Here is a 23950-nt window from a genome sequence, read left to right as displayed (position 1 = left end):
TGCACAGATGTAGGAGCATGAACTCTTGAAAGTAACATCCACAACAATGTGTATGAATGTCTCAGCATGTCATTGAGGTAATACCGGATTCAAGAGTGAGATAGTTAACATTTCGTGATGATAGGAAGAGTAGGTGCGTTTAGGTGATTTCATGGTTAAGAGAAAAGCATAAAATCAGCACACAAAAGAAAAGGAGAAGAAAAAAGAAGTGAATACTCTCCTCTGCTCCATGGATATTGCATCCCATTGGAAAATATGATGTTGCTGCCAAATCTCTTAAGCAGTTCCTCTATTCACTGCAAAGGAAAGAACATGATATTTTTTAGCCTCTTAAAGAAATAGCACTTCGGGAAAAAAGAAAAAAGAAAAAGAAATGGCACTCCATGTTAAAAGCATGTATCATAGGTAATAATTGACACGACCAAACTTTTTTACTTTCTTTGCCACCAAATTCAGTTGGGATCCAATGTGGCCGAAGTGTGACTTCATACTTCTCCATGCATTGTTCCGCTAGCGCGTTGCAGTTATAAGAAAAAATGGAGTAAACATGCTCTCACTGGAGAAACTCATTGGCATGACCATCTCCATCCGAGCCCGTACAATTACTTGAAAGGGAATAGATCAATTGGCAGTCGGCACAGATCCTGTGATCAACTGCTGGTAAATTTTACCTTGATTGGTTTAATCAAATTCGGTTGCTATATCCTATAAATAATGGACACAAGACTGCTGTCTGGTTTAATTTAATCCGGTTTTCTCTCTTTCAAATCCACCAAAATAATTCTGTGTCAAGCGGAATGAACTCTGGAGAAGCCAATAGTTGAGAGGAGACTCTAACCTGGCAGTCCCAATCATGCAGGCCATGAGCATGGGGTCTGTGTTCGATGTTGGAGCATCTTTCAGAGTGTGCATAATTATAGTACAAACTTGCTGCTGCAAAAGCTTGCTTGGCTTCGTTTATCCAAGAGGAAGTGCGTCAACAATCTGGCGCATCTTCAATGAAATGATAGGAAAGAAAAAAAAATTAGCAACGACATCCCACATTAGAGGCTTCATCAGATTTTATTCGGTTAGAGAAGTGAATTTTCGATCGTACCTCCTTCACTGGATAGGCAGGTAAATACATCATGAAATTGTGGCTTCAGTAGGATAGTTCACCATCGCTGTTTAGACGAAAGCAGACCGTAGCCATTTTTGAGCTGCATCTACTGAATGGAGGCCTCTGAAGATCAAAAAATTCAAGAATAGGGTATAAGTTTACTCGTGGGGTGGCTAGCACCACAACAAGAAAATAAATTCAAGAATAGTATATCTGAGAGTCATTCCCAAATGGCATTGACTCTCCACAGAATCTGCGCTGAAAAAACACAACCGAAACAAGCCCATCTGCCAACTGTCCCAAAAACGAAAGACAAAAGAAGAAATATCTGGTTTGGATTAGCTCATTGACTGTCGCTTCTTGCGAAGTCATTTTCTAACATTCTAAAGCTTTTATCGTGAAACCCAAATGCAAATTTAATCTTTTCAAGAGCAATAAGAAACCCTATTGCTTTCGGCTTCATGATATCGCAAAAGGGGGCATTATTTATCATTTTCTCCCCAGCTTAGAAGACTCTCGAGAGGGCTTTGAAACTAAAGAAACATTTAGAAAATTACATCGATGAAGACCAGGAGAGCTCGGAACAGTTGGAAAAGTATTAGATAATATTTAAAATAAGAAATTGATGAAAAATCTGTTAGAAGAGTTGAGAAAATAAACTTAATTGTCTGAGGTGTGCAAGTATTGTTATGGAGGATAATTCCCCCCCTCGGAGTATTAAACTCGGTGCGATAGGCTCTAACGGCTATAACAACAAACCTTTTTCTTTATTCCTCACAAAATAGTAAAATGAACATGTACAACATTACGTATATAACCTAGCAAAGAAAGGAAGGATATATAAAGAGGAAAAAAAATATTCTTATTTTGATATATTTATATCACTTTTGAATTATGTTTGGAGTAACAATTTGTAGGTAAAAGAAAGAGAGAACCGTTTTCCATAATCAATTTTTGCATTTAATTGAAAAACGTTACAAATAGTGGCCGGAGTCTAGGTAACTTTTCTCTGGAATAGTCAGGGAGATGATCGGTTCATGGTTGCGTCGATAAGTTTCTACCCTAGTAGCAAACTCATTCGAGAAGTCTTGACACTTTTCTTTGAGTTCAGAAGACTAGGTAGAGCTGATATTATCTTTGCACAACTCGCCCAGTAGACTTTTTTGAGCCTGCCCAAGATTAGCCAGTTGTTTACGATCATTATAAAGCCACCGCTCGAGAGATCCAGGAACTCCAGCAATTTGATTCTTGTGTTTTAGATGATGGTTTCAGGAGAAGTTGGAATTCTGGAGGCTAAGTCATTAGGATCGACAGCTAAAACTTGACAGGCCTCTTCCAACATGTGTCTAGCTTTGACAAGAGAACTCGGAGAATCCTCAGCACTGGCTTGATGTGGTTGCTGCACCAAAGAAGGAGACGGCAGAGGAACACCAGATGGGTTCTCGGTGGGAGTAGAAGTTGATGGAAGATCATAAGTGGCTATGACAGCAGGACCAATGTCTTTGCTTGGTTCAACAGAAGGGCATCCTAAATCGACAACTTGATTCGGAGCAGACGATGGAGTCAGCAATGGAGCCTTATTGACACCTAACGGAATTGAAAGATAGACTTATTTGACTGAGTACACCAGACAAGATCAGAAAAGAAGGATAACATACCTTGTCCGACCGCAGGAAGGAGTAAGAGAGCAGGTTGTGTCGACAAAGGTCCCTGAGACGTGTCCACTGGCACATTTGGTGAGTTCTGGTTATTGGTATTAATCGGTGTACCTATAGATCGGTTCTGAGCCATATCAGTATCGTGTCAAATAAATAATCATCAATGTATTGAGAAATACTTACTCCCTGCTATGGAGTTGGAGCAGGAACGAGCGACATATGTGAAGGAGAAGAAGGATGGAAACTGTGGCTTACTCCGACGGGTGTACTACCGCCATCACCGGTAGAAAAATCATCAACAGAAGCAGCTCGATCTTCTGGATAAGGCGAAGTATCCGAAGTCCCAATTATATCAAGAGTAGATGAGGGAGGAAGCCGAGCCAAATCCATATGGCCATGAGGATTTTCAGATTTTCTCTCTGACAAAACCAAACAATTTCTCTTTCTCTTCCTGGATAAGGGCATGTCGATATCTATTCTCTCCTTTTCTTGAGAAACTTGAAAGCTCAGCCAATTGAGAACTCCTAGTCTTTAGAGAAGTATATGTCGAAGACAAGAATATACCAAAAAAGGTAAGTTTGTGTTTGAATCTCTTCAGTTTCTTCACCCATCACTCCATCAGCGAGTCTGAGTCTTGTCAAGGAGAATCATTTTGGTTGCTAACTTGCTGCAGTTCCATTTGGACAGAGGCCCCCGTTTGATCTTTAGAATCGATGACTTTCTTCCCCTTTTTATCGACATCTTTTGATTTAGGGCGAGGAGTACATGATTTTATTCGGCTCAAGGCAGACTTAATGGCATCTTCTTAAGGACTCTCGAAAGCAAAAGAGATCCACCACGTAGTGCAAGGAAGAGTGCAGCCAAAATTAGGATTAAATGCATCGATGTCAGAGAAATGCCGAGCACGTATTGTGTCGGTGATTTCAGAGCAACAATCGACAGGGCCATTCTCCAAAGACTTATATTTGAGCTTGTTCATGAAAGGAAATTCAAAAGAATAAGGGATTAGCATGGGCGTCAAACCAAATTGCCTAGCACAATATTGGGACAATATACTTCGAATCAGTGATAGAATCTCCCCTTCTTAGGTAATCTTAGAGGAAGGTCAACTGTAGTAAGCACACAAATTGTGAAGTAGAACGACTGTTCTCGAGAGGAAAAATCGTAGAGATAAAAATGCTCACCGGAATCATAAGGGAAGAATTCAAAGTTTTCCGAGTCAATTTCCAGAAGCAGCTGGAGATAGTAAATGGACGAGGAAAGCACATTCAAAGAGGAACGATTCAGCAGTCGACCCCCAAAAGAGTAAGGGACACGAGGTCGGAAATCTGGTTGATCATGATGAGGAAAACTTGAGGCTCATCACTGGAAAGAGACAGTAGGCACAGAGCCATCCAAGATTGAATGAGCCTGAACGGACCAAACAGGGTACCGTCTTCTTTGGACCGCATCCCTAGAGAAGCACGGGTAAAACCTCTTTACGATGTAGCAAGAATAAATGGACCCAGGGTAATCGGCGTACCTGCTGCAAGGATAGAAGCAATATGCAAGAAGTCCCTAGATGCTTTGAGTGATGGATTGAAAAGGACGTACTAGGAAAGTCAGAAGAGCAAGAAAGCCATGTGCTCATCAGCAGCGGTCGGGCCAGATGTTCATTAAAACCTATCAAGAAACTTACCGTAGGCAAGAACGTTATCAGAAACATTGATAGGTTCAGGAGGACTGATTTCCTTGATAAGTATGCCATTGCGGAGAAAACCAGCTATGGCATAAATGTCTAGAAGAGTAATCGACTTTGGGGCCCCAAGGGAAAGAGAAGTAGTTGGTCGAAGGAGACTAACTGCTTCTTCATCGAGCACGTCCTATTATTTTTGGTAATCTTCTCGTCTTTGATTTCTTTTTCGGGTTTGTATGTTGAACTCGTTCAGCTTGTTTCGAAAGATCCCAAGGTGTTTGTCTGAGAGTTCCTTTCTTTGTCTTATTTGCCGAACTCAAAAAATCCCAATCAACTGGTTTGTACCTCTTCTTTTCATGGACTTTTCAAATGAGTGCTAACTTCTTTTTGCTCTAAAAATGAGGGCTAATTGAAACAACAAATAAATTCTTAGTTGGGAGGTTGTGAATGAAGAGAGTGCCAAACGTGAGCACGAAAATTCAACAGAGGATTAAAAGAGTGCAGTGATGAGTGCGCCTGGGTGAGTGAATGCAAGGGACGAGTGAAATTAAGCAAGACGACAAATAAAGAAAGGGATTGCTTTAGATGGGAATAAGAAGAGAAGATGAAGCTGAGTATTAAGACTAGACCCGTTCTGGGTAAAAAATAAAACATTTTTTTTTGTTATATGGAGACGTACAAATTAAAAATATAAAACTTATTAAGAATAAAATAATAAAAAAGATAAATTTGAATTTTCATGTGGACTTGTCACGTTTTCCGAGTTATTACGACATGTCATTCTAGTTCAGTAATTTAACTGACGGAAACTAACATAAGGTAAATGTGAAACAGATGTATCAATATGGGGTTTTTTGTAGCACAAAAATTAATTAGCAATAAATGTGAACGGGCGTACTAATTTGATATTAAACCTTCTATTTATAATTCCAACCCTCCTCCACGTGCACCTATCTTTATTGTATGCATGCACACCCAAAAATAATTATGTATCATGTGTGTTACTTAATATTGTAGGAACTAGCTCACATGCAGAGCCCTTTCTCCAAAAGAAAGATATTGGAGTGATGCTCGTGTGGTTTTCATGTACTAATTATTAACATTATGAACAGAATCGATTGCAGTATATATAAATGTGTAGAGTGTATGTATTGAAGCTTGCAGAGAATCCCATGAATATCACAAGATTTCGTACACATAGTAGACTCATTATTGCTTACTTGCACGTAAATGTAAATATATAGGTGGGATCTGGAGTAGTTAATTTGATGTGCATTTTAAGACCCTGCAAAAATCAACCTGAATATGGAAGAGTTTGAAGAGATTCGGAGGTATTGGTGCTTTTACCACATAATTTTTTCTCATTCCCCATTTTTACCCTTACTGTAATTTTCATTACACTCACATAAAAAGACATTAAAGTTACAGTCGTAACATGACATTTTATTCCTTCCTCTTGCTAGAATCCGAACAACATTATTAGTTAATCTCTCCAATTCCTTTCTCTTATGATAATTTGAATCCCTTCTTTTCCTTTGAAATATAAGGTATATTATAAGAGTTAATTCGACCTAATTCTTTGGTCTACATGTTAACCTTATGTGCAGCTCCAAGAACTTGGTCTTTTCTCAGAAAAGAATCACAGAAGAAAACTCTCGTGAGTTGTTTGTTTTGGTCAGCTAGACAGTGCAAACAAATTGGATCAGTTTGCCCACAGACTAACACAGTGTTTTTATCAACTTGACTATCTGGGACCATCAAAGATTGGATTCAAACCATCATTAACAACAAAATTGACCGTGGCATTGGCCGTTGCACTGTCATTTCGGTCCCTCTCGAAGCTCTCAAAGAAGGCCCTACAATATTATCATTCTGACACCAAAATGCAGTTCTTTCTAGTCGGTGACAATACAATGCTTAACACCTCCCCAGAACTCAAGCTCACAATGTCATATGTTCTCAGAAATCATGTACTGACCCACTTTATTGATCAGGAAGAAACACCGAAACTAATCATGGGGCAAATAATATCTTAATTTTAAGCATTACTTGGTTTCAAGGCTTCCGAGCAGAGAACATGACGAAGGATTGCTGAATTTTGCTTGTGTAATTGGTTAGGCCACATGCTGTGCACAAATCCTCGATCTCTTCGGCAGTCAGAAAGCTGATATTCCGCGCATTTCTCTGCCACACAACCAAACATTGTCACAAACAAGCTCGACGCGCATTATGAGAATAATAGCTCGTCTTTGAGACAACCTTCAGGAAATTGCTCTGTACGCAAAAAGAGTTTTCGTGGAAATCCACCTAGACAGAGATGCTAAGACCATGAAGGAAGAAAGCCTTTCGGTCTATATTGTTGTCTGAGTGCGTTTCATGTCGTCTTCACAAGACACTTTATGAGGGAATTTAACATAGGACGAGATCGTCCAGCAAACATCAGAAAGTTGAAAGAGTACGTGGCATGTGGCAATCAGAAGCTGTACTCGTATCACAAAAAACAGTAATTGCACTATGCAGTTATTCAGTGTGAGGTATAGGTGCACGGATTAGAACCATTTGCTCAAGAAATTTCAACTTCGGAAAGGAGATGGTCAGATTCAGCCTCGGTAGAATGGTCTAGCCAAGACAGTGAACGAAAAAGGAGATCCAGACTAATCCGCTCATTAGATCATCTACCACAGGGAATACGTTTTGAATATTTGAAATAGATCTCTCATGTGGGTGTTGCAGTAATTTGAATTACTTATGAATGCTCCATGTTTTCGTTGCTGAAACTCAAGTCGATATTACATTTTACAAGGCAAATAGGAAACGGTTCTTGAAAACAGTCACACAAGTAATCATTGATGGAAGTATATACTATATCCCGAGCAAACTGGGCTTGCTACCAGTCCACGAGATGGATTACTTGTCAATACACATGCATTGGATGTTTAAAATCTAAACCTCTATGACAGACCTTAATGAAACGACAATCCATTCGTAAGTGAATTAATTTTTCTTATTTCCATCTCTTCATGGTCCAAGCGTAGTAGAAATATATGCAGGTTAAAGTGTACAAAAGAGGTCCCTCACTTATTTCAAACAGCTTTAGAAGTTAATTACAAGAATAAAAATGGGTCTAATGTGCCAAGCAGTATGCATACAGATGTACCTGTCTGAAAGGCCGTATTATCCAGGGAGTGGTCGAACTGTACCGGAGGAAAGTGGTTCCCACAAAAACTCCACCGCTTCTCAATACTCGAGTAATTTCTGCAATCTGCCGATACATGGCAGAGGGGTTGAGAATTTTTTATGAGCTATTTAATGGAGATGAAGAATAGTGTGTATATCAGGAACATATTCCACAGCTAAAGCTCGTCAGACCTGGAATCACCAAAATTTCTTTTCCACATCCTTTTTCACATTCAGCCATGATGAAATTTGCTTTGAGCACTTTAGGGAGGAGTTGCAGAATCTTGCAAACTAGATCCATGATTATCATTTTTTTTTTTTGGGTGTAAAATCCATGATTATCATTATGTTTCCATTCAGGTATGAAATTATAAACTTCTAAAATTACCTTCAAGAAGTTATTTGAAACGGTACAGATTCCACAACCCTTCAAAACCAGATTCTAAAATATGCTAGTAAATATCTAAAGCTACAAAAATTTCAAACTCCCCAAGCACACCCCATCCCCTATTCCACATGCTTCTGACATACTTCTGCCTTCTGGAGGCAGACAAAGCATAGTGTCCGAAGTTGCCTCTAGCCGTAATTGTCTATAAATCCTTCAATTTTCATATATATGTGGTACGTAATTCCCTTGTCATAATGGCAATTGTTGGCAACTCAATGCTAATCTTTGTTGAAAGTGAGTAGTGCAATAAACATGTCCAGGGCCATTGCAGCTGGCCAGTTTTCATTTTAAATTGATAATAAGCTAGGCCATCCTTCCACGAAGTGACTTTGCCAGTATGACCACTAAAAATAGGTTGATACGGTCTATAGGCCATATTCAAAGTAATAATAGCTTGGCCATATTCAAAGCGATAATGGCTACATAACTGTCTTCTATATTTGCAAACGATAAAATCTCTTCCAAGTTTTAATAGGAATCCCCACTGAAGGAAATGATGACCCAGACAGAATTATCTTCAGGAAATCAAAATAGAAAATACTAAGCTAAGCTGCTTGGCTTGACATCCATATGTGATACAACTACGAGCCTAACATTCATTTGATGGTATGTGTCATCATTAGTACTAGAAATTCCCTTTACTCATTCTGAATTCTGTGAAGCACCCGCATATAACTCCAGTATCTAGTCAATTTCTGGGATTTACATGCGACTTATGAGACAGTACGGCTAAGGGTCAACAACACTGAGCTAGATTAACTGAGAGATGGAAACGTACAGCATTGGAAGGAGAAGGCCAGCAGTGCAGTGCTGCCCCAGCATGAACAGCGTCAACCAAACCAGATGAGAATGGAAGCCTTGAAACATCAGCTCTAACAAGAGCTAGATTCCTGCAATATGTCCCAGAATGATGGGCATCATGAAAGCCATCTCCTCTATGATTTATTAATTTCAAAGGCATACAAGAATAACAGTTTACTTGACAGCTTTCATAATTTCAAGTTCCTATGGAGTGAAAGAACTTACGCTTTTAAAACAGCATCATCCTGTTTAATGAAATCATAACACTGGCGCAGCATATTTTCAGAATAATCAAGAGCAATTACTCCAGAATAAGTCCCGGATCTAGCGAATTTTCTGGAAAACAAACCACTTCCACAGCTAACATCAACTAGAAGGCCACCCTGTGCAGGTTTGAAGTACTCTTGAGCCATTTTGAACTGCATTCAGAGAATATATTATGCCTTTAGCAGCTTATCATGGAAATCTTGCAAGCACGATAAGCTTAGACAATCAGAATTAGCTTGATCCTGCATAACAGGTTTAGTGGATGAATCCGAAATTTTTTTATAGCCCATGTATGAACACTGCTTGCACATTTTACATGGTAAAATTTCTACAGCTAGTGCAGTCTCAAAATGACCTTCTACATATTCTCATAGCTAATAATTCTAATGGATAAAATGAGCCAGAAACTGTACTTCTTCATCTTGACCAGGAAAGCCCCTACTGTTAAAATTCTGGCGCCAGCCTCTCTCGTATAAGAATGAAACAAGGGGACTCCTAGCAAAAGCAAGAATGCAAGGTGAGAAATCAGAACCTTCACAGAAAATTTATCAGTGAATCTTTAAGGCAATTTTGAGAAGGCGAAGTAGTGCAGAAATTGCGCAAGAATATACATTATGTCCTTGCAATTAAATATGGTGGGTTAATTAAGAAGAAAAGTATGATCTGAGAATGAGGAAATTGCAAAAAGACCAAGTATTTTTCTCAGTGGGTGCAAGGAAGCTAGCACATCCATCCTTGGGGAAGGGAAATCTCCTATTTCTTATGTGAATATCCTTGCCATCACACAGTCAATTCAGTAGTTAAAAAGTATAAAGTCATCTCAAATAATGGCACAATGAACTAATAAGCATTATAGAATTTATAATATGCAAAGTTCCCTTCTGGCTTATATGAACTTCCACAAACCATAGAGGAATCTCAACCTGCTGCCTATAGAAGAGAGGACTCGATTATCACAGTTCAACAAATGAAGTATGGATTAATTCTCCCTCGCCTGCTTTCCACCCCGACCAACTGAACATGACGTCCGAGATGGAGCTAAAGAGCAAAAAAGGTAATGGTGAAAAGGTAAAGAAGAAGATGACCTTTTCACCATTAGTGCAAAAGGTAATAAATGATGATAATTCCATAACTCAAGTTGAAGCGGCCTGGTCGTAGCCACAGTTAATGATACCTGAATAGTTCTGTCCGTGCTGGCTTCACTTCGATGTATTCCCTTGAACCAGCAGTAACGGTCAGGTCTAGAAAGTTGTCTTTTCTGTAATATGACTTATTGCACTTATTACACTTAAAACCAGACCTATACACAGCTTCCCTAAACATTTTGAAGTTATGAGTCAGAACTAATCCCATCAAAGCATTAATGCAGAATCAGTTGCCTAAATCAGAAAATGAGTGCTAGAACTTACAAGTTTAGACCAGATGGGCCTCTTCTTATCAAGGGTTCATAGCATATTGGGCATGAAAATATCTCAGCCTCCAAAGTTTGATCTTTCTGAGTTCCCAAGTACTGAGAAATGAGAATTCTGATTTACTCACAAGCATATAAAAGAAAGAAAGAAAGAAAGAAGCTGGCACGCAAGTATGTCGGCGCCGGCATATATCCCAAAAAATGACATTTCAAAAGAGTTCAGTTTGTCAGGCACATTACTAAAGGAAAAAGATCTATCATTAACTGACTAGAGATCCAGCACTAAGACGGTTCACCTGCAGCAGATCCATTAAAATGAAAAAAACTTCTTTGGATGGCTCCATTACAGTTATCATTCCCAAATGCATCATAAACTAAATTGCTACACTACAGAAATGTCTCTACTTGCCACTCAACCCTCAAACCCGAAACACGGAAAATAAATTTGACTTACTAGTTGGCTCACCAATTCAAGAGGCAGTAAACAATCCCGTCTTTCTAAGTTGAAGTTGCAGCTCTTTTAAATTCCAAACATTTGCGTTTACATAGTATAACTTTAGTGAAGCGATAAATCGCGATGGGTTATCGTCAAATCACACTCGTTGTGGACTATGAAGACTAATACAATCAGAAAGTCACCACATCACAAAATCAGATTGACTACCTTGAAGAATATGCCACGGGAAACACACAAATAGAAAAATGCTGCAAAAATTCAGCAAGTAAGGCTCAATCGAATTTTTACTTTTTAGGCGTCTGGCTCTGGGGTTGCTCTTGACAGTTCGTCATGTCATTCTCTTTACAGTTTACTCCTTTTTTGTGGAATAAGAACACAAGAATTACAATAAGACAACACTATAGCATACATAAGGTCCATTTGTTTCACGAAAAATGAACCATTTGAAAAATATTTTCCTAAAAATGATTGGTTATATCGCTTGGAATAATTAATAATAATTTATACCTAAACTTTTTTGTGAATGATGAAATATTTTTCGAGTCATACATTCTTTTAAGTGATATAAGCGACCATTAAGGAAAAAGTTTTTCATCGAGAGTTTTGTACGAAACAAACGGACCCATAGTTACAGTATATCAACAGCCTAAAAAATACTGTTTAGCATGAACTCCATAATAGACGGGCAACAGCAGAAAAACAGAGACAAAAAAAAAGGCGTAAAGTGTACCGGCTCAGCAGCAAGAGCAGAGCTGGCTCGGACACTGAACGAAGGGAAGTGTGCGAACGAGAACTGGGGACAAGGTTGCAGCCGGAAATTACGAGGAAGAAGAGGGTGTTTGGCGAAAGATAGTTGGTGCATTGAAGACGAAGCCATGGTCATCAAGATCGTTGCAGAGCGTGGCCTCTCTGTTTTGTGATCTGAGCTTTTTGTGCATGAGTTCTTCTTTACCGTAGTTTGGCAGTTGGGTGATGTTTGTGTGTTCTCGAGTGTATGGCATGTGGCAATGCAGGCTCAAACGAAGCACCTTGGGGGGCTCCTTCCAAATTTTGCTGGAATATCACAAAAGTCGTACCTTTGCATCTTCCTTGTATTCCCCAAAATAGGAAAGATGACAAAAAGAGTCATCTTGAGTCAATTAAATTGCATGTGATTTGGTCCTTGATTTTTACAATTTGATCAATGGCTATTTTCAGCGGCGATGTTCGATCGGTCTACTCAATTGTTACATCTTTAGTTAATATTATATTTTTCTTTATGAGTTGTGGGCATCTTTCTCTACATTACAGTCCGCATTTTCTCTTTGGATTCTCTGCAATCACTCGGCGGTGATAGAGAAGCATGATGGGTAGACTCAGATTCTTGTTGAATTAAGGATTCCAGCAAGAGCACAAGAAGACATTGATAATGGGCTTATTTCAAATCAGCATATGAAAATATGTCTTTATCACCCTCAATCTGGAGAGCATGGTTTGAGGGGTGGGTTGTCCCAAGAAGTTACATTCGAAATGCCAGAAAATCGCACTTATTTTTGCATTCATATGACTTGAATCTTGTAGACTTTTGCTGAACAATCCAAGCATATGACCATATCGTGAACCAATTCCCTATTCTGTAATATAAATTATTACAAGCAAAATGTCGAATTCATCACTGATCATAAGAAGGATCATGTTTGTTGTTCAGTGTTTCTGATCAGCGAGGCCAGCATAATCAGTTGGTCCATAAGGTTGGAATTAGGCCAAAAACCCCTTCTTTCTTCTAGGATTGCAGTTCATGTCCTTGCACAGTTGGTCATTGTACCAAATGTTGGTGGTTCCAATGCATGATCTCCAGGAGTTCCTCCCGCCGTATCGCTTCATGTGAATTTACCACCTGGCTGCATCCTTTTCCATTATTCCGATGCTCAGTAGCTTGATGTTCTTGTTGAGGAGGTGCACGAGCCATTGGAAGGACGGCAGGTTTGGAAGGCCCTCCGTATATCCAATAACTGCGAGCTATGGAATTCGAGGATGAATCACCTGCCTGAAGTCCGTAAATAAGACCGTTACAACAAACTGGGATCGAGCGCAGCATCATTACAACATCCTATGGGAAAAAAACTACATTTTGAATACCCTGAAATTAGTACCACATCTAAATGTTGTAATGATACACAAGAGACCTTAAGGTTAGCCAAATGCTGCAATGCCGTCTCGGAGTTGGATAAAATCTTATTGTTGGTTCTTAATAGTTAATCCTCACTTGGACAATAAGATATGCATTTTGAATATCAAGGTTTTTTAGTAGAAATTGATGCTACATGGTGCTGCAACTGCAAGCATGAAATGGTACCTGTAAAGAGGATGGTTGAACTTGGTCAAGAGACGAGGTACTTTTGGAAGATTGAAGATATGAAAATGTTCTTGAGCTTCTGATCGCCTTTATATCCGATGGCAAGGATCGTGAGATCGCTTGAGATCGGTTTGTCTTCTCCGCCGACTATCAGACCTTCCTTGCAGAAGCAAAAAGCTCTGCGACCTCTTGATTAGGATGCTTCCCTCCTCCATTTTATCGAAGAACTCATCGGGCAACATGCCAATTTGACATGAGGACATGTCTTCGAGAAAGCTGTGTCTCGATACTAATCCGTAATTCTTCAATGGGAGTTTCAACTGGAAATAGATTTCCAAGATTTCGAGATCCTCATCTCTAGGAATTTTAGGGTTATCTCATGAGTTAACTTTTTGATTGACAAGTGGATGCACATAACAAAGAGAATCATGAAATAAAAACTTGAAGGATAAAAGTGTAATATTTGGGTTTAAAAAAAAAAGGTCAAAAAGTTAAAAAGCAGAACAGTGGAAGCTTCAGCTCATTTAAGCCGAGAGCATGCTCAACCGAGAAAGGGAAAAAGGAAAAGAAAGAAAGAGACGAAAAGAGAAGAAGAAGAAGAAGCTCATTTAAGCCGAGAGCATGCTCAGCTGAGAAAGGGAAAAAGGAAAAGAAAGAAAGAGCGAAGAAGAAGAAGAAGAAGAAGAAGAAGAAAAAGAGGGTTTTGTGCCGAACGAACCTTGCCTAGTCAATTTGACTTCGTATTTCAACACTCGGTAAGCACTCGCACCCCTCGTTCATCCGATCGGAGAAGTTTTCAAATTTATGGTTTAAATTCGGAATTTTGGGAAATTCAAGCCGCGAAGTCCGATTTTTGAGTTGTTGAGCTACGTATGTATATAGAATTGGTAGTTTAAGGTGTTGTGGAGATGTGGGATTTTACGGATCTTGATTTGGACTTACCATTTGCCCGAAACGAATTTTTGAAGTTTTCCGCGTGAAGTGAACAGTACACGTCCGGCAGCCTTCAGGCCTTATTTCATCGATTTTTGGCTCGATTTTGGGGCGGCCAAGCTAGGGCTTTTGTAATACTCTGAACAGGCTTTCTTTTGACTATAAGTTTGCTAGGATCGGAGTTCGAAGGAAAAATTTATGGCACGATCAAGTTTCGCGTTGCGGATAATTTTGAATAGCCGTTTCGGTTGTGAGTTTTGTTAGCATGTAGGAGTCTTTTAGCTAGCGTTTAAGCTTACTTTAGCCGTTGCATAGTTATCGTAGTATTTTACTTGGTTTTGACGTCGATTCTCATTTAATTGTTAGGATTACGAGATCGTCGACTTGTTTAACTGCGTGTTGTTGGTTTCTAGTATTCCGAGGTGAGTGGTGTTATCTCTTCTTTGAGTTTGTAAACTCATATTTTGAAAATGATATGAATCAGATATGTTATGAGTTAAATAGCATTGTTATTGCATAAAAGCTCGGATCGGGCATTTACTACCCTGTTGATTATTTGAAAATGGTATGGTAAAACATTTCTGGAAATGGCTTATATATTGATTATCGTGAAATGAATTGAGGAAATTCTTTATGAAAAGAATTCTTTTGTTAAAGGTTATACATATTGATTTATGAAGAATTTTGAAATGATGTGAGAAATGTCTTGTAAAATGCGTTTGGTTTGACGAACGAAGTTGAGAAAGATTATGTGTTTTGTTTTGTGAAATTAATTAGTGATATTGATTGTGGATTTGATTCCTGGTATTGGAGGATGTGTGTTTTATGCTCAATATCGCTATAAACCCATTGAGGGGTTTCGGGGTATGCATACCGATTTAGGATATCCTTTTAGGCCGAGCCACCGGCTTTGTAAGTGGAGACCTTGCCAAGGGGGGGAATCTTGATAGCCTTGTCACAAGACTTTATGTCGTGACCATAGTTTGATATTGAGCAATAAATTAGTGGATGGAATGGACCATCGACGTGTGATGTGATATGAGATTCATCAATGGAATAGACCGTTGATGTGTGATTTGAAATTAGTCAATGGAATGGACCATTGACGTGGTTTTTATAGAGATTGATCAATAGACTTGATCATTGATAGTTTGAATTGTGATGGTGAATTTAAATGTGTATTTGTGACTTGTACAAATCTTTGATGAAATGAAACAACTCTTATGTGATTCTATATGTATTTTAAACCTTGAGTTTGACTTCTGAATTTTTGGTATTGCTTTGTACACATGTATAGTGATTGCTCGATCTACTTAGAAGAGATGTACTATTCACTGAGCTGTAGTTGCTCATCCCTCTCTTTCCCAATCTTTTCAGGTTCCTCGACTAGCGACCATTAGTACGAGAGCGTTATCGCGGGGACGTTTGAGAGTTAGATTTTTGGGTATGATTTTTTGGAGTTGGTTGTAAGATTGTTGATAGTTCGTCAGGTTGGATGAGTTCTTGATGTACATGTTCTTTTGGTGGATTATAGAAACTCTGATGTTATAACCAACCCGTTGGTTTATCTGATATATATGTGGTTTGAGATATATATATTGACAACAGGTTGTTGGTTATTGTTGAGGCTGCGTCCTTCGTGTGGAAGGACGGCCGTGTCATCCCCCTTTTCTAGTTGTTTTGGGGTGTGACAAAAGAGTCATCTGTTTGTGATTATGACCGATAGACAAGTTGTGGACCTAAACTGAAAAACCCCCAACTTTAGGCTTTGTCCCAATTATACCTTAAATTTTTTTTTGTCTCGTAAAAAACTCCAAACTTTTACTTTTGTCCCAAATTTTCCACCGTTTAACTTTTCGTCCAATATGGCCATTAATGATCCTACATGGAATTTCCATGTCATCAATGAAATTTACCATGGAAAGCTGACATGGACATATTCTTTACAAAAATGACGTCTTCTTGGATGAGCTTTAGGTTTGGCTTTTCAATTACTATCTCTTCTTCATATGTCTCCTCTCTCTTTCATCTCGGTCGAATCTTCCATGGCGCTCATTGCTCCATCTCTCGTGCTCTTAGTCCCCCATCTCTCGTGCTCCCAGGCTCGAGACGCTCCAAGTCCTCCATCTCTCGCGCTCCCAGGCTCGAGACGCTCCAAGTCCTCCATCTCTTGCGCTCAGAGTCCCCTATCTCTTGCGCTCCTAGGCTCGAGTCGCTCGGACATCTCTCGGTTGTGAACATGATATTTTGAAATTTGTTGATCATAGACTTTATATATTGGATAAGATGATGGTTCTTGCATAATTGTTCTTGCTCTGTATTGCCTTTTGCCAAGATGCACTCAATGTGTTCGATGATTTGCCTTTGTGATTTTAGTGTCAATTTGCCTGTGTTATTAATCAAATTTGGTGATACTTGCATGATCTGGATGACTTCATTCTGATGCGTTGATCGTTTGAAATACTTCTTGATTTATTCTCTCTTGAGGTCGAGAACTAGGGTTAAGGTTTGTGAGAAAATTGTCTCTAATTCTGAATTTATTAGTAATATAAACACACATTGATGTTGCTGTGACAGTTTGGAATTAGACGACGTTTTGATGCTTCATTTATGCCTTCTGTTCAAACTAACCTCCACATGTTTGTTAAAATGCCCAAACGAATCAGTGTTCAAGTTTTAAAAGGGCTCTTACATTTTAGTGATTGATTGACTATTGCACATTTAAACTGAGGGTATACGTCTCTGAAACATGTCCATTTGACCATAGCTAAGACTTATCTATGCATGTTGCTCAAGAGGTTGATTGTCCAGATGTTTCAAAGTATATCTCCATTGGCAAAGAGTGATTTGACAGAGAAAACCAATGCTAGTCACCATGGAGAGCTTTGTGCGAAGTGGATCTCATGCAAATGATGTTAGATTGAGGTTAAGTGGTTGTAAATCTATTAAAATTAAAGTTCAGCGAGTGGGTATTAGATTAGTAGTTTGCTCCTATTTTTGAATGTAAATCAACGTAGAATGGAGGTTCTAACAGTGGCGGCAGAGCATTGAGTCAATTCATGAGTGACAATTGTAACGTTTCATGCAAGCAATAGCGACGAGCAACCCTCTATACCCTGCGGACCCCAAGAAATCCTATAAGGAGACTATTTCACCATTCAACATGGAGGGTAAGTAATTTATAACTGCTTTATGCAGTCATTCATATCAGAAGTAAAGCCATGTTTGTTAGTTATAATTTTAGCAATTTTGAACAATGTTGTATCTAAACTTGTAAAAAAGTATTACTTTGTTTTGACAGGTTGATGATTGTGGATTTTTAAAATGGATTGATCCTTATCTGACAATACAAGAGAAATAAGTCATCTGCCAACTGATGAATGATAATGAGACATTGAAGGAGAGGCTGCAAAATGTGGAGAATCAATTGAACAATGGCTTACAGAATGATATTATGAGAATGCAAGCGAAGGAGAAGACACGTGTTAGAGTTATACTTGTATTGGTGGAAGCTTTAATTGTGTTAATGATTTATAAGGTTGGTTGGATGGTGCAACATTGCTTGCTGTAAATGTTTATTTTCTGAGAATTTCTCTTTGCAACTATTAGTTCACTTGAACCGTTTGTCAGCCATTGTAGAGTTGGCGTTGTGGAGGGGGAAAGATGGGCTATTTTTGTAAACTCGTTATCTATTTTAACAAAAATGACCATAGGTAGCTTTTTTCATTTCAGGTATTCAATTTTTGTCTTGGTAAGAAAGTATGTACTTATCAATCATCAATAATATATCTAAAACATTAGTAAGTTCTGATGATACAAAATTTGTTATGTAAAATAGAAAATATTTGACCCAAATCTTGAACCAGCTTGATATGACCGAATATGGAACCCAAGCACATTACATATCACTTCGAATTATCGTGGTGATTTCGAAACCATGAAATAAATGTCTATTTTGATCAACAACATCGGCATGTGCTTGACCTGATAAGAGGTCATTGAGCGATCATTAATTGGTGCCTCATTGAAGCCATGGTTAAGTGTAGATGTAGATCAAAATGACCCAATGTTTAGAAAGAGGAGGAATTAGCTGCCTCTTAAACTAAATTTTGCCTCATTGCTAACATTATAACGTGAAAATCCCAAAGAAGAAATGACGTAAAGAGAAGAAAGACATACACTAGTTGGCGAGTTCACTACATCAGGCATGGCTTGCCAAGCCATGCGTCAAGCAAACATCGTTCTTCTCTGTGCTATAAGCCTCAGACAATAACATGGTCAGCAACATGCTGGCTTGCTTGAAAGCGCTAGACTCCAAGGAATTTGCTCTACACCGCACTTCTAAAGACTTACAATCTCTATCACTAAGCTTTGCATAAATCAAAGACAAGTCAAGATACCTAACTGGAAGTTTACTCTTCAAAAAACCACTTATAATGGTCAATTCATTCATATGGAACTCAAAACAACCAGCAAAAGGATTTTTGTGTTATGCACGACTCAACACAGTACATTACCACCTTACCAAAAAAAAAAACACTGTACATTACCAAAACATCACTAATACAAAACTACATTGTCAAATCCACATACAAACACCACAAAAACTGCCCTTTTCAATCTACAGGTCAACATCCTCATGTATCAGTAGCACTAATATTTTTCGAACCAACTTCACAGTCCACCAATTCCAGATTCTTGAGTGTGCGGAGGTTCTGAGATATCAATTGAAGAGTGGCCCGGTGAAATTTGAACATTTCTTGCTATTGTTTGTCCGTTGGAGATTGATGGACCTCCAACGTGAATAACTCTATCACTACCAGGCATCTGAAGTGGATAAAAAATCAACACGTCAATTTGCATTTCTTTTCAACATACATAAAAAAACATTAGACAAAGAGATTACCCTTAAATATGAATTCCCAGAGGTTTCAGACATGAAAAGTCCATAACCTTGTCTTGCCTGAAGATACAAAATGAGCATAAAAATGTTAATCACAATATACACATTCTGTGAAAATAATATAAGTCTAAAAACTAACTTGTGCCATCTCCTTCCTAATGATAGTAGAGTCGCTGTTAGATTGTACATTGGCCTGTGCACTGGTCTGTGCATCAATAGCCTTCTTTGGTCTTCCTCTTTTGGCCTACATAAGAAAAAACAAAAGAAATACTAATGTTTTTTTTTTTGTAAGGTAAAGAAATACTAATGTTATCAATCAATATAACCAAAAAAAATCTCTTTAAAAATTACACAATTTTCGAATAAGACTTACTTTGGGTAGCCTTGATGTTGTAGGATTCTTGCATGTCTTCTCGTTATGCCCATATTGAAGGCAGTTTGTACATCGCATTTGGACTCCAACTTTCAACAATTTCTTACTATCGCTACTTTGCTCATCCTTGTCCTTGCTTCTATTTTTTTTTTTTCTCTCCCCCTTTTTTCTTCTGTAAGGTGGGGGTTTGATTGGCTCACCACTAACTTGGGGCCACATTCTTTTTCCATTCATGGCTGGGAAGGGATATTGGTAGCATCTTTCATAAGCTTCTTTTTTGAAACAATCATCAACATAATCATTGATATCTAACTTCATGAAAGTAATACAACATATGGCATATTTACATGGTATTCCGGAGATATCACATTCCCTACAAGCACAAGTCTTCCCATTCAAGTCAACCACAAATTTATCATCATACACTTCAACCTGAAATTTATTGTCCATTGCAGCGCTAGCAATACAATTCCTAGACTCCAGTTTAGTTTTCTCCAACTTCATTCTAATCCTTGGGCAAAGAGGATCTGTTCGATCAACCATTAACTCACTTCTCTCTACCATCCTCTCCATCAACATTGTTCTTATTTCTTCAAGCATCTAAAGTATGGGTTTTTCTCTTGGTATGCAAATGTATCCATTGAAGGTCTCACTTAAGTTATTATCAACCGCATCACACTTAGTTCCTATCTTGATGAAAGCCCTACAAAAGTGCTCAGGGCCTTGCCTCAGGAAGTCTTCGTAACCTTTAGGGCACTCCATCTTCAAATCTGCCATTGCTAGGTCAAAATCAGCTTGAAATGTACATCTCATAGCCCTCCAAAAGAGATGCTTAAGAGCATCCCCTTTGTGCAATTTTTTCCAATTAGCATATATGTGTCTTGCACAATTTCGATGCTCTGCTTGTGGAGCTAGCCATGAAACTGCATTCATTAGTCCCTATAACCAAATTAGCCAATAAAAAGCAAACAAGTGACATCAATGATTGCACTAGTGTTGTGTAACAAGCAACAAAGACAAAAGGTTAGATATTACCTTTTGCTGATCGCTGATGAAAGTCCAACCTTTGCCTCTGCCCACCATCAAGTCATTGAATAATAGAGTGAGAAACCAAGTCCAAGATGCCTCGGATTCAACTTCGACAACTGCCTAAGCTATTGGAAACATTTGATTGTTTTCATCTCGTCCAATAACACACAACAACATACCTTTCAATCCAGTCTTAAGAAAGCACCCATCCAAGCCTATGACACGCCTACATCCCGCTAAAAACCCACGTTTGAACTCTACAAACCCCACATAAAACCTCTCAAATACTTTGGTTGTTGGATTAACTTCCATTTCAAATATTCCATCCTTGCTAACTTTGCATGCTTCCCTTTTTAAACATCATTGCCCTATTTAACTTATAAAATTTGACATATAAACCCGACACCTCGGGGTTTACTATTTATATATCCACAAAAATCCTTTTAAAAATTAAATAACAAGGTTTCACATAGGGCAATTATTTATCAGGGCAAAGTAGGCATTAAACAGCATCAAACGAGCATAATTCAACACTTAACTCAAGCAGAAAACGCCCAATATAAAATCCACTTATCGCTCTAATTGCGATAACTTATCATCCAAATATTGATAGCTTATTGCCTCTTGGTGATAGCTTATCATTAAATTATCGATATCTTATCACCTAATTGGTGATAGCTTATCATTCAAATAACAATAGCTTATCGTCCTTTTGACAATATCTTATCACCCTTTTGCCGATAACTTATCTTCCTTTTACGATAGCTTATCATCATTTCCTCGATAGCCTATCGCCTATTTGGCGATAGCTTATCACCAAAACTTTGATAGCTTATCGCCTAATTAGCGATAGCTTATCATCCAACTTTCCGATAACCTATCGCTAGTTGATAACCTATCAACTAATTAATCATCATTAATCACTAAACACCTAATTAACTTAATATAAACTAATCCTAAGTAAGTTTAACGTACTAATCGAAGGATTGGAGCGTTAACTCACCCATTAATGATTCCGACAACACGGTCTCAACGACGGCAGCGAGGGCTATGCGTGGCTCGGTCCGGAAACGACACAAGGTGGCGACGATGGCTGGACAGCAGCTTAGCAGATTCTGTGGGGCTGATTTGGGCTTACGGTGAAGGCGAACCGGCGACGGAAGCGGCTCGGACGAACAGCGCAAGGCGATGGGCGGTCACGGCGCTCGGCGGGCGGTGGTCGTGGCTCCACGGTAGTAAAATAACGGCCAAGGGGGGGCGGTTCTGCTGGTGGCCGAAGGAGGGAGAGAGGGAGAGAGGGGGCCGGATTTGAGAGAGAGAGAGAGAGAGAGAGAGAGAGACATGGAAAATGAGAGACGAGAGAGAGTTTGGGAGATATTATCTCTTCCCCAAAGTCTTCATCATCAATGCAACTTCCCCAAAGTCTTCACTCATCAATGCTTTGTCTCTTTGTTCAATAATGCAAGAACGGTATTTTGGTCATTTCACATTTTGGCACAAATCTCCCATTTTGCCCTTGGGCCAAAGTCAAGAGATGGGGCCTTGAAATGGACCTAATTGAATAGAAATGGGCTTGAAAAGTTTACGGGCTCAAATTGGGCTTAAATTTGCTATTTGGGCTTGAAAATGGTGACTTGTTTGGGCCCAATGGCCGAAGCACCTTGGGCATGAGGCCCAATGGGCCTTCGCTCGGCTCACTTTCTCGTGGGCTCCAATTCTCAGCCCAAAACTTCCTTTTCCGAGAGTTTCGAGCAAACCGATAAATCGGAAGATTAACAAGGCGACGTCCAATAGGTTAGACTTGAAATCCTTAAAAGTTCGATACCCAAATTCGGATTCTAATTCATGGTCAAAATCGATCAATTGCGACTTTAGTATATCTCAAACTAACGGGCGGCTTTTAGGAGTTATGCGTATTTGACCCGTGATTGATTTGATATCAACCATGTTTAAGCTTTCTCGAGTCATGGGTGACCTCGATTGTCATGTAATTGCAAGGAGTCAATCGCTAGTTCCGAAGTACACGATCATTAAGAATTAGTTTAGGGTCATTCGCAATCCATACAATGGTCAGACGGAATCACTTGCGATCCGATTGTATACTATCGGCGAATCATTCTATAACCGTTCCTTCATCGGTTTATAATGGCTTGAAATTGTCCCTCGTTAATCTTTATGATCGAATTGTCAATCCATGATCGAATTCTCGGGTCGTGCGTACTTAATTCCTTAATAGCATTTCCCTATTGGTTAGTCCTGATCAATTCAGAGCGAGATTTAACCAACAGTGCATCAATGAAATAATCATTTTATATATTTTGAAAATGGTCGAATTTCAGGATATCACACCAAAAGCACATTTAAGAGGATTCATTTTCAATTTAAACTTCTACATCCTTACGAAAGTACATTCAAGATAAGTTAGATGACTTATCTGGTCCAATTTAACAATGATGTCGTCGATATATATCTCCATGAAATCCCCGATCATGTCATAGAAAATAAAGTTCATGGCACTCTAATAAGTTGCCCTAGCATTTTTTAATCCAAATGGCATTACTAACCATTCGAACGCCCCAATAGCTCCCGAGCATCGAAATGCTATTTTGTGGACATCTTCCTCCAATATTAAATTCGGCAAAAGGACACTATAAGTGCCATAACTTGTGTACGGAGATCACTTTGGTGCCATAACTTTTTTTCGGATCACTTTGGTGCCAAGTCGGAGGAAAAATGATCACTTAAGTGTCATAAGTTTTTTTTGGATCACTTTAGTGCTAAAATTTTTGAAAAACGATCACTTAAGTGCTAAAATTTTTTAAAAACGATCATTTAAGTGCTAAAATTTTTGAAAAACGATCACTTAAGTGCCAATCTCCGGCGAGCCTCCGGCGAGTCACGTCAGCTTCAGAAATTAATAAAAAAAATGCCACGTCGGATTTCCGGCGAAAAATTGTGTACGGCACCGGAGTTGGCACTTAAGTGATCGTTTTTCAAAAATTTTAGCACTTAAGTGATCGTTTTTCAAAAACTTTAGCACTAAAGTGATCCAAAAAAAACTTATGGCACCAAAGTGAGCGCCGTACACAAGTTATGGCACTTGTAATGTTCTTTTGCCTATTAAATTCTGATTATAACCCAAATGGCCATCAATTGGTGACATAATCGCATTGCTAGACGCCGAATCGATCAGCATATCCGCCATCGGCATTTAGTATTCATCTTTTGGGGTTGCAACATTTAGGTCACAGAAATCTGTACACACCCTTAACTTACCGTTCTTCTTTTTAACCAGTACCACATTGGATAATCATTCGACATACCTCGTAATTATGATAAAGTCTGCTGCCAACAAATGCTCAACCTCTTGCTTGATTTTATGCA

The 23950-nt window shown here is 38.8% G+C and overlaps 1 protein-coding gene, 1 long non-coding RNA gene and 1 pseudogene across 2 annotated transcripts; 1 reads left to right on the top strand and 2 right to left on the bottom strand.

Moving 5' to 3' along the window:
- Positions 1–6344: 6344 nt before the first annotated feature.
- Positions 6345–11889, bottom strand: LOC115677300 (uncharacterized methyltransferase At2g41040, chloroplastic-like). Its single transcript, XM_030600427.2, has 8 exons — positions 11724–11889; positions 10535–10635; positions 10300–10440; positions 9539–9620; positions 9084–9277; positions 8836–8947; positions 7590–7694; positions 6345–6616 (listed from the first exon to the last, which is right to left on the bottom strand). The coding sequence occupies exons 1-8, from the start codon at positions 11874–11876 to the stop codon at positions 6488–6490; spliced, it is 1017 nt and encodes a 338-aa protein (XP_030456287.2). The 5' UTR covers positions 11877–11889; the 3' UTR covers positions 6345–6487.
- A 4362-nt stretch (positions 11890–16251) lies between these two features.
- Positions 16252–17987, top strand: LOC130140731 (uncharacterized). Its single transcript, XR_008818721.1, has 3 exons — positions 16252–17186; positions 17296–17431; positions 17563–17987. It is a non-coding gene; the product is annotated as an uncharacterized LOC130140731 (long non-coding RNA).
- Positions 17988–18964: 977 nt separating this feature from the next.
- On the bottom strand, positions 18965–20802 carry LOC115677298 (uncharacterized; annotated as a pseudogene).
- Positions 20803–23950: the final 3148 nt, after the last annotated feature.

Source organism: Syzygium oleosum, unplaced genomic scaffold, assembly GCF_021117445.2.
Source record: "Syzygium oleosum isolate NSW1041296 unplaced genomic scaffold, Sole_v2.1 Sole_v2.21, whole genome shotgun sequence".
Taxonomy (NCBI): domain Eukaryota; kingdom Viridiplantae; phylum Streptophyta; class Magnoliopsida; order Myrtales; family Myrtaceae; genus Syzygium; species Syzygium oleosum.
The sequence above is the reverse complement of the archived record's forward strand: the minus strand, read 5'-3'. Positions and strand labels throughout refer to the sequence as shown.